Here is an 11302-nt window from a genome sequence, read left to right as displayed (position 1 = left end):
TTTTTTTTTTTTTTTTGTCTTTATCGTGACCGGTAAGGGGATCGCAACCCTTGGCTTGGTGTCATCCGCACCGCACTCAGCCAGTGAGCGCACTGGCCATTCCTATATAGGATCCGAACCCGTGGCGGGAGCGTTGCTGCGCTCCCAGCACTGCACTCTCCAGAGTGTGCCACGGGGTCGGCCCCACTCATGGCTTTATATACACTTACAGTAATTCAGTTAATACATTTACAACACACAACGGAAAGATGAGGAAGTTCTCCAAACTCTTCAAGTCGCGAGGCAGTCTCCACTTGAAGTGTGCCAGTTACCCACGTGCAGCCCTCCCTTCCCTGCACCCTGGGCTTTGTGATGCTCGGCACAAGCCTGCAAAGTCCTCACAGCCTCAGCCTTCACCGTTGGCAGCAGCTGGTACAGTCTCCGGCTGTTTTCTGCACTCCCAGAACCAGCCTCCCTGTGTCCCCGTGGGGCACCAGCACCAGCCGCCAGGTGCCCCTCCCTGAGCACGGCAGGGCCTTTCCTTTGAGCTTCTAGATTCTAATACCCACAATTCTTTCTTTGTATCCCAGCCTCAGGGTAGTAACTGCTTTGCACAGTTAGTATTTCTGCTTCCTCGGTGTTGCCTTTTGTTGTTTCTGTTTCGCAACTCCTCTTCAACCAACTCAGACGGATTTCCTCTGTTAACATGCCAGTGTGACTACGGCCATATCTACCAAGGCAAAATACACACGTATCCTATGACACAGCAATTCTACTCCTGGAATTCCACCTGAGAGAACTGAGTGCTTACGTTCAAAATAGGCATGTTTCCAAATGTTCCCGCCACTGTTATTCCTAATGGCACGAAACTGAAAATAACCCAAATGTCCACCAACAGTAGAGTATGTAAATAATTATGGTATAGTCGCACAATGGAATAGTACACAGCAATAAAAAGGAACAAGCTACTGCTCCATTCAACATCGGTCATAATGTTGAGTTAACGAAGCCAGACACGAAAGAGTCCATAGCATGTGATTCCATTTACATGAAGTTCCAACCAGGCAGAACTACAGATGGAGATCAGAGGGCCACTTGCCTTCAAAGGGAGCTATCGACTGGATCTTCCCTCCTGATCTGGGTGATTGCATATCAACCTATACGTTGAAGATTTGTGAGCATTGCTGTGTGCAGGTTGTAATGAATTCAGTAGAAAACTAAACTAAAATAAAATGATTCCATCTACTGAACCTTGACTGGTTCAGAGATGCCAAGGGCAGGCTAGAAAGTCTAAGTAGGAGTAGCCAGGCCTGGTAGAGATATAGAGATGAGAGAAACCCTGTGAATTTACAAAGCTACAGTGCAGAGAAATAAGACAAGACCACTTAGGGCATCACAAAGAACGGTATTGATTCAAGGAACAGAGAAAACCAACTCTTTACAAGTCTCTTAGGCTAAAGCAACCTAAAAACACAAGAAATTCACAAGTTATTGAAATTGATTAGTTATTAAAACAAAAAGAAAAAAGAAAAATCTCCAAAACTTGTTTTAAGGATCTATATGTATTTGATATATTTTGTTATTTATGTATTTCTCTATATTGGACAGGCTACAGATATCTGAAAAGAAGTGAAATTATATGTTTATTATAAAAACCTGTTGGAGGGGGCTGGCAGGTAGCTCACTTGGGAGAGCATGGTGCTGGTAAAGCCAAGGTCACGGGTTTGGATCCCCTTACTGGCCAGCCACCAAAAATAAATAAAGAATAAATAAAAACCAAGAACAAGAAATAAAATTGTCGATGGTTTAAAAAACAACAAAACAAAAAACCTGTTGTATGCCTCTGGCACCATGCTATATTATCTCCTTTTGTCTCCACACAGACCCTACGAGGTGGGTGTTATTAATCCCCTTTTACAGAGAGCACTCTGTGGTCCAGAGACAAAAGGCCACACCACCAGTGGTGGAAATGGGTTTTGACTCAGGTCCAACCCTCCAGAGAAGTTCAATGGGACCAACCACAACTGAGACAAGCAAAGCTGAGCACTGCAAACAAACTCTACTTTTAAAAAATCAATCAAGAATTGAGAATAGGGTCTTGGATGAGATTGCCTTACGCAATAAGTTCTTTCTGTTTTAAATTCTCTTGTGATCATTCTGTACATGTATGTGTACACATACACAGATGGCAATCAGTCTTCTACAGCTGTTAAGCCTCCTGAGTAAATAATTTATTATGTAACCTGTGATTTTCCTAAATGGAAAGACATACACTTCAAGATGTTTGAAATGAACACGTGAGTTTTTATGTTTGAAATCGGTCTCACGCCGCCGTCACAAACTTTTTACCTCTTTATCATCTCTCATTTAGAAGTTTTTCTCATTTACAAGTTTTTAAAAACAGCATTAATTTCTGATTTCTTGTTCTTAACTTGAATCTAGGTCCTTTGTTTCGGGGTATAAATTTTGAAGGCATTATGAGGATTTAACTGTGAAAAGCACAACGTTCCTCAGCCAAATCCCTGCTCACAGCTGTAATTTTACCCAAAGTTATTCTGTCATGGTGAGGGTGTTGTAGTGAATATCCAAAAATACCTAACACCTCTGACAGGAGCGACTGTTTTCCTAGGTTTTATTCTTCTGTTTTCCACTGGTAAATGATTTTATACAGAAGAACAGAGAACAGGGAAAGCAAATGCAAATCAATGCACTAAAACCTATCTACCTAGTATAGTGCTGTAATTTTCAGGAAAAGAGCTAATAATTTCTAATTCTTTGTCATTTTTCACTCAACCTCTGAAAGGCATGAGAATCACAATAACACTCATGTTTTTAGGTAATTTTTAAAAAATTCAGCAGGCAAAGAAATTTCATAAGTAGGTATTTTTGCATGAATGGGCTGAATGAAAACAGCTGACCTGTGGCTCTGAGAGAGGAGGACGGACGTGTCCTCCAGGCTCTATCATCTAAGCAGGCAGCAGAAAAGGAGGAGCAGGTGGAGTGATGAGCGCTGGGGTCCTCACTTGTATGCACACTTTATACCTCCTTGAAATGTGAAAGGCAGAAGGTGTGTCTGCCCCAGGTGTCCCTGTCCCTTCTGGGGCAGGCCCCAGGAAGTCCACTTCCCTGGTATGTGCAAAGCCACTGGCGCACCCTCTCCACACCTCGAGATTCCTCCACTCAAGAGCAGCGCCAATGTAAGATTAGGCTCAGAAGCTTTGATTGTTCTCTCGTGCAAGAGGCAAAAGAAATAAGCAAAATGGGGAAGTGACTGCATTTTTAAAAATCCTAGAAAGTATATAGAGCCATTACTGCTGATACTTTATTTACTTAGCTGTAACTCAGCAAGTCTTGCAGGGCTGGCAGGTGCCAGGATGCTTGTTTTCTCTCCTAATGATTGACAGGGTGAGACTGATGTCTCTCTCTGTCTGCCCATTGTCCCTCTCCCCAGATCCCGACAAGCTCACCCGTGCACATACCATGAGGGAGGTCTGCTCTAGATAGACACTGCAGTAAAACACACACTCTGTATTTTAATAATGCCATTCGACTGACTAGAGGAAAATCAGGCTGAGTTAGTGAGAAGTCTTAATTCTTAAGTCCACTGAAAAGAAACAAGCCTATTCCTCCTGAGCATTTAGGAAGCTCAAGCAACTACAGGCAAGCATGCTGTTTATTCATTTAAGCCGCTGACACACTTCAATGAATCACTAAATGTACAGTAGGGAGACTCGCACTGTAAGCAAAAGATCACTGCGAATCTGCAGGAAACAGAGACAAAATCCCTGAGAGAAAAGGGGACTAGCCATGAGTTACTAGACAGGGGCCAAACTGAGAAGAGAACAGTTATTCCAAACTCTTTCTGATCTCAACTCTTAGCGCCATTCAAGCTTTCTCTCCTGAGCTCAGTCCATTTATGAACATCTGCCGTGACTTCGATCACCAACTTTGTTCTGACCTTCCTGATTTCTTCAAGCAACTTCTAGAGAAAACCTAAATCCTAATTTGTAACAAAACAAAGAGAAAAGATGGGTTGCAGAACTCATGAAATAAACTGTGCATTCTTGAAAGAATGAGCTCAAGGCAAATTTAATAGATTAAATATTTCATCAGTCAAGCTTGTAGAAACTTATTCAGAATGAAGATGCATGTTGCAGAGTAAATATGCTAAACTAAAAAACATTTGTCTTAATGGTATTCTTGCCACTTTGGATGTTGACTCTTACATTTCAACTTCAGCAGCAGCGGAAACGTTAGGATATGTGTAGTTTCCACACTCTTTCAATAGATTCAAAGAGCTAGTTGATTTCTTCTTTGCAATTGAAGGTCTGACTTTCTCTCCTACAGGCAGCGATACAGATTGCCCTGGAACTATCATGAACTGACACTACAGGTTTAGATACAGCAGAAAACGTGCAGAGGCAAACTATCTTCCTATCTGTAAATGCTTTTTTCTGACAGACATTGAAGTATTTCTACTGGGTGCAAATTATACCTTATAGGTTCTGACTTTTATAATTCATGACAGCAAGGGAGCTATACTTAAACCAGGTATTAGAACTTTTTTTACTTTGCCAGCTAAATTTCTCCAGTTCTCAGCAAAATTGAAAGGCCTGGGGTTGCTTCTGTGAGGTATTTCTGGAAAGACCAAGCAGCACTCGCTAAGTGAAAAATTCATTCCATTTGTTAAAGTTCACTTTTTCTTTAATCGTGGTATTTAATTATCACAAGAAAAGGAGGAAAAAAATGAGAAAATTCTATATAAGAGAAGCAAGCATTCCCCATCACTCTGTTTAAAACAGGCTGCCAAGAATGCCACAGAGGAGACTGCACTGGCTAAGCAGCTAAGCGAGGACTGGATCAGTAACTGGCAAACTACAGCCCACAGGCCTAATCCAGGTCACTGCCTGTTTTTGTACAACCCTAGAGCTTACAATGGTTTTTACATTTTGAAATGGTTGGGAGAAAAGTCAAAAGGATATTTTGTGACATGTGAAAGTTATATGAAATTCAAATTTCAGTGTGTATAAGTAAGGTTTTATTGGAACACAGCTTTGCTCATTTGTTGATACATCAGCTACTGCTGGTTTTGAGCTACTACTGCAGAGAAGAATAGCTGCTCGAGACCATACAGCCTACAAAGCCTAAAATATTCCCTCTCTGGCTCCTTACTTAAAAAGAGTTTGCCAATCCCTCGGCTGAGTGATCTCTAAGGTCCCTTTCCACTCAAAGGTTCTAGGAATTTTACTTCCTTAGGTAAGCAGGAATCCTCCATCAAAGACCACGTAGAGAACCAACATTAGCTTGATAACATAATGATCCCAAAAAACTCTTTCATGTTGTTAACCTTTCCCATGGAGTATGTAAAATAATATTCACCAGGGCCAAGCCCATGGCGCACTCGGGAGGGTGCGGCGCTGGGAGTGCAGCAGCATTCCTGCCGTGGGTTCGGATCCTATATAGGGATGGCCGGTGTGCTCACAGCGCTCACTGGCTGAGCACGGTGCGGCCGGTCTCAATAAAAGGACAAAAAAATAATAATAATAATAATAATAATATTCACCGACTCACAGAACATGTGTATAAACTGCTCAGATACTGATTACTTTTAAAAGTAGGCTCCTGGTTCTAGAAAGTAGTATTATGATTTTTAGCAATTTTATCCTATTAACAGAGTTACTAGATCATCTGAAAAATTACCAAGTAGAATGAAAATGAAAAAAAAAAAAACAAATCCCGTAGAAATTCACACCATAAAATATTTATTAATAAGTAAAATGATTTCCCCCGCCTTTGGTTATTAAAACATTCGATTGAGTGTCTTCGTTGATACCAATTGCCAACAATGATTTTACATTATTCTGTCATAACACAGAATAGATAATAGACAGCCTAGGAGTAGATATAAATGTGTAAAAATCCATACTTTACGACAATTTAATTACAAATCTTGGTTTTGCTAGCAGATGGAAATTTACTTGTGCATACTTAAACTTATCTTTCTCATAGGTAAATGATACACAGATATATTCACTCGAATGTGATAATTCAGAACACTGGTAATGGATACAGTCCTTGCTGAAGTCTGAAAGAAAGGAAAGCCAGAACTGAGTGTGTGGAGGAAGAAAGGCAGCTTCTCTGAAAGCTGTTCTCTTGACTTAATAGACCCTATCGCCTGCAAAATAAGCCGTTTTGACAATGAGAGTATAAAAAGCCTTATGACTTGCAAAGTAAATCATATCTGTGGCTTCAATTTCACCCCACGCCTCCAATTATGGCTGAGGAGCTATACTAAATATCTTTGTAACGCATTTCTTTCAATTTTTATAACTAAAACAAGATAATGTTTTATCAGATCTAGGCAGAAATACCGATCTTCATTTATAACTATGGTAATTACCTGCACTCAGTACTATATAGACATGGGGATCCGAAAACCAAACAGAAGGAAATGCCCAGCCGTACCACATGGCAAAATTAAAAGCAACTCGGAGAAGCAGCAGCTGACGGTTTTATGATTTCAGTACAAAAAGCATCTAATTACTTCTCAGGTGTCACTGTAAAAACTAAAAGATACAATCAAGAAGGGGATGAATGGCTTTATATTACTATGTCATCTGCTACTTCAAGATTAAAATAATCCCAGAGTTCCAAAGGGTCTTCATTAGTTAAGAAATGATACACTTGCTTTCAATCTCTTTTTAATGCAGAAAATCATTTGTAATAAGATCTCTACACAAGACTTTGTTTTTAAAAAAAAGCACAAAATAGGCCCCCAAAAAGCACAAAAATAGGCAATATATATATTTTTTTACAATGAAATTAAGATGAGCCTGTGGAATACTAAGATCAAGAACTAATCTCACAGAGTTCAGACAGTTTCCTTTTATAACTGTGTTATTTACGTCTTCCCCTCAACTTTGGATGCTTGTTTTAAAAAAAGGGCCCAGGTAAAAGGGAGCTAACAGGTATTCTGATCTTATGTAGTTCAAAACAAAAAAGGAAAAATAGTTTATAATAAAAACCCTTAATCTATCAGTTTACAAAATTCTTCTTGACAACCAAACCTCAAGGGCACTTAAGGGCTCAAGCATTTGTCACACACCCAAGAGCAACAAGGCAGGCATCTCCAGCTGATACCAGTTTTCCATCATGAATCAATGACGCACTGGGATGAAAGAGATCCAGAAATGCTAACTTGGAGACATTTTCATAGTTTGGGGACAAATGAGACCATCCAAGAGAATCTTGCCACAAACACCAACATGCAAGGACTTTCACCTTGAGAATCCATCCCCGTTTTGATCTCGGTCTCACAGAGGAACCTGGCAGTGCCATGAGTTATACAGTCACCGCTGGGTACATCTTCTGTTCACTGTTCGTGTGGGGGAAGGGGGACTGAATCTGCCTGTAGCCAGGCTGCAGGCCGTCTATGAAAGGGGGCACAGGCGTCATGGGCACAGAATCGTGCTGCACTGTGTACCCCACGTATGGGGGATGTAGGTACTGCCCTTGATGCGGCACAATTTGGGTGGCCTGCTGACAGTTCAGCACAGAGAAATTTGTGGGCATATTCACATACACGTTGTTCATGGTCCCCTCGGGCAAACAACAGTTGGTCTGTGACCTTGTTGGGGGTGCCCGGGCCCCTGAGTTAGCACTGGAACTGGAACTGGCAGCTGTGCTGGACTGGCGGGAAGATGACCCCCGGGAGGTGCTGGCACTGGGGATCATGGGGATGGTCTCCATCAAGCGGTTGCCCCCCGGGGCTCGGCTCTGCTGTGGCTCCTGCTTGGGCCAGAGACATCTGCAGCAACAGGCCGCCACGAGGGATCCCAAGATGATAAAGGCGACAAACACAGAGCCAACGATGAGGAACGGCACGTAGATGGGGACTAAAGAAAAGGACAGAAACGCAACATTAAGAATTACTGTGGAATGCAGTAAAAGTTGGTTACTGGCAGTGGTGATGGGCACCTGAGCAACACTGACACCCAGAATCGAAGGCCCTAAGCTGGCTGGTCTGTCCACACAGTAGCAGCCCCGCCAAGATGTGCTGCCCTTCGTCACATGCTTAGGAAAGGTGCTAAAACCCTATAAGCATGGTGGATCAAACTCCGAAGCAAAACTGTCAACATTCACAGTTAGACTCATCAACCGCGATACTGAGGCAGACTATCCAGCTTAGCAAAAATATGGGTTTAAAAGATTGTTTTCGTTCTAAACTTCCTGCAATAACTGAACTGCCCAAACTTAAGTCCACCCTAACAGAGAGTTGTGCAATCTGAAGAGTGACAGTGAGTTCAAATTATTTAAAAGTCTTCCTCTTTTTCTTTCCCCCAGAAAGTTACTTATATTCCTTGAAGACTTCTTTTTACCATTTTTTAGCAAGTTCTTTTTTCATAGGCAGATAAATAAAAAATTTAGGTCAGACTCTAAGCCACTACCATCGCAAAAAGAGTCTATAAGGCACAGGAGGTCAAGGAAGCCTGAACAGCCCCGGCCCTCTGGCCCAGCTGAAGCGTGCGTGGTCCTCAGGTGAAGTGGTCCCTGCCGAGGGAAGTTGTCCCAGGCCAGCGTGAAACCATGTATTGTGGAGAACAAACGTCGAGAGCAACAAGACATTTGTTCCATGAAGGAGATGGCACAGTGAGCCGAGAAGATTACGCCCCAAGTTCTGTGTGAAAAACCACAGAGGAAGGCCTTAGGGCATGAAGCGCCAGTCACCGCACCTACTAATCAAGGTTTAGTCTAAAAAATAAACTGTAAAATATAAAAATCAAAGCCTATTATCTAAATCCAGTAGTGAACTCCATTCTAAAATTATTGTCTTAAAAAAAATCTTTTGGGAGCCGTGGGGCTGCAGCACAGGAACTAGATGCACGGGCCGGCTGGAAGCGAGAGCCTGCAGACCGCGCAGGAGCCACCTCCCCAGCGCCGCCCTGCCGGACCAAGAACCTGTTTTCTGGTGTGTTCCTGCCCCATCTCCCTATCTGATTGGAAAATACATGAGGACAGGGACTGACGGGGTGTTACTGGTCTTGACAAAGCACAGAGCCAGTAGAGTCAGATGGGCACCTCTGCGGTCAGACCCAGAACACCCTTTGACTGTGCCCTAGAGCAGCCAGCTTTCTAATTGTGCCCCTTTAGACTGTTCTGGTGTTCCTGAAGTCAGTGTTTTTAGAATATAGCACCACATGGAACCGTGGGGAAATAACGCCTTATTAGCAAAACATACTTCATAGCTATTTAACAAAGGCTGACAGTGCAAGATTTCCTTGAGCTTCAATGCTGAACTGAGCAGTTTCTATACATAGTGCCCCTCAGCAGGCAGAAGCACTTGCCACAGAGTGTGCAGCACAGCTGTCGCCCAGCAGCAGCACTGTTCTGATGACACGCTCACCGCAGGCGCACTGCGGAGGACTGGGGCAGCGGACTCTGGGCGTTTTGCTACACATGCTTTAAATATTTCATTCTCTAAATTAAGATACCAGCCCTAAATACTCACCAAGAGGTACACAAATAATACTAAAACAGAAAAAAAGATTACCCCAAACCTGACAGCAAGAACTAGCTGAAACCAGTCTCAGTCCACATAATGAGTTTGGGGGAGAAATAACTGTTCTCTTTCCAGGACTTTTAATTGGAAGTGTAAATACCCACACGGGGGTAAAGAATGCGGGGCTCCCATAAGCCCGCGGCAGGCTTAATTACTGTTCTTCACTGCAGCACAGAGTGAAAGAAAGGGAATTTTTAGGGAGAAAGTTTAAAAGTAGAAGAGGAAGGCGACCGCCCGGGCACAGCGTCTTGAGAAGCTGCACCCACCGATGTGTCCGCAGCCCGCCCGCCTTCTCGGAGGCCACTAATGAGCAGAACTTAAACAGACGCTTCATTGTAGCAGTTCGGGCTTTGGCTCGTTTCTCACGGCTTTATTCCACGGCCACACACACTCTGCAAGGCTGAGCTTGCGTCTGAAGATGGCACCTCTTCTGGAATTACCTTGAGCCCGCCTCTCTTCGGAGTCAAGGCGGAGGAACAATGGCAGCAGCGTGCTAATAAAACGCTTGACGGCAAAGGGAGCGGCACGGAAAACAGCCGCCTCTTCCCAGGCCGCGGGACACCGCTCCATAAACACCGACCCAGTCCCGCCGCGCCCAGCCCGGGCTCGGGGTGCGGGTAAAAAGTCCTCTAGTTAACTCGACCGGCTGCGGGAGGAGGAGGCGCCCCCTCGGGGACACGTTTGCCATCTCACCTCTACGCCTCCCCACCCGCTCACTAAACACACACCCGCGGAGTCACCGGTGCAGACCCTCCGGGGAGGCAGTCTGGGGGGGCTTCTGGAGGGGCGGAAGGGAGCGCAGCTACCAGATTCTTTCAGGGGCTTGTTTATTTTCTGACTCCGGCTTTGGCAATTTAAAATATATACATATAATTAAAAAAATCAAAGCCACAAAGAGCAAGGTTGGGCTCAGCTCCGATGTCACACCTAGTAAGTCTGACGTGGTAAGAAGAATAGTCCAGAAACCCAAGAGGCCCGGGCCGCGGCAGGAAAGGTGCAGCCGCGCGTCCGGGAGAGCTTGAAGCCCCAGGGGTCTGGGAAAGAGCATCGCTCACCGCGAAGCCCCGAGGAGCTGCCTGCCTTGTGCTGACCCTTCAGGCGAGTGCCCCTGCCAGGCCTTCCCGGGAGGGGGCGCGCCTCGCCGTTTCCTCGGGTACCCCCAAGACGTTACGACCTTCCGCCCCATAGAGACACGGGAGGGGCACAGCGGACCCGGACAGAAGGAATGTGGGAGCTTTCTGTAGCCCACACTACCTTAAATGTGTGACTTTCTTCGGAAAATTCAAGCCAAGCCACGCTTTAGCTGACAGATGGGGAAACTGAGGCCCAGGGCGGCGATTTGGCGCCCCACTTCGCACAGATTGATGAGTGGGTCACAATGCAGGCTACCTCCCGGTTCGAGGCCCTCTCCTGAAACTTCAGTGTTCCTAATTCCGTTCCCCTCTCCCGGCTCCCAGGTCCGCGCCACCGGGACAAAGCCAACTACCCTCGCCTTCCGCTCTGGGTCCCGGGCCGCCCTACCTGCCGAGCCGTCGGGGCCGTCTTTGTCCGCCCGGCCAGGCTCGCCGGCGCCCTGCTGGCGATCGTTGTCGCAGCCGCCCTGGTCCAGGCGTGCCTCGGCGCTGGCGCAGCAGTAGCGCAGCGCGCAGCTGCCGCAGCAGATGGTGGCGTCGCCGCCGTCGAAGCGCTCGGGGCACTGGAAGCCGATGCGCCAGACGCCCTGCGCGTCCAGCCAGTCGTGGCAGTACTCGCCGCTGGCCCGCG

General features: G+C 45.2%; 1 protein-coding gene across 1 annotated transcript in view; it reads right to left on the bottom strand.

Moving 5' to 3' along the window:
* Nucleotides 1-5713: 5713 nt before the first annotated feature.
* Nucleotides 5714-11302, bottom strand: part of SHISA2 (shisa family member 2) — a 5961-nt gene continuing 372 nt past the window's right edge. Inside the window, exons 2-3 of the mRNA XM_008578824.1 lie at nucleotides 11060-11302; nucleotides 5714-7874 (exon numbers count right to left, since the gene is read on the bottom strand). Of these exons, the coding sequence (XP_008577046.1) occupies nucleotides 7321-7874; nucleotides 11060-11302 (797 nt within the window). The 3' untranslated portion in view covers nucleotides 5714-7320. The remainder of the gene's footprint in view (nucleotides 7875-11059) is intronic.

This window comes from Galeopterus variegatus, unplaced genomic scaffold (assembly GCF_000696425.1).
Source record: "Galeopterus variegatus unplaced genomic scaffold, G_variegatus-3.0.2 Scaffold1767, whole genome shotgun sequence".
NCBI lineage: Eukaryota > Metazoa > Chordata > Mammalia > Dermoptera > Cynocephalidae > Galeopterus > Galeopterus variegatus.
Note: the sequence above shows the minus strand (reverse complement) of the source record. Positions and strands in the feature narration are given on the sequence as shown.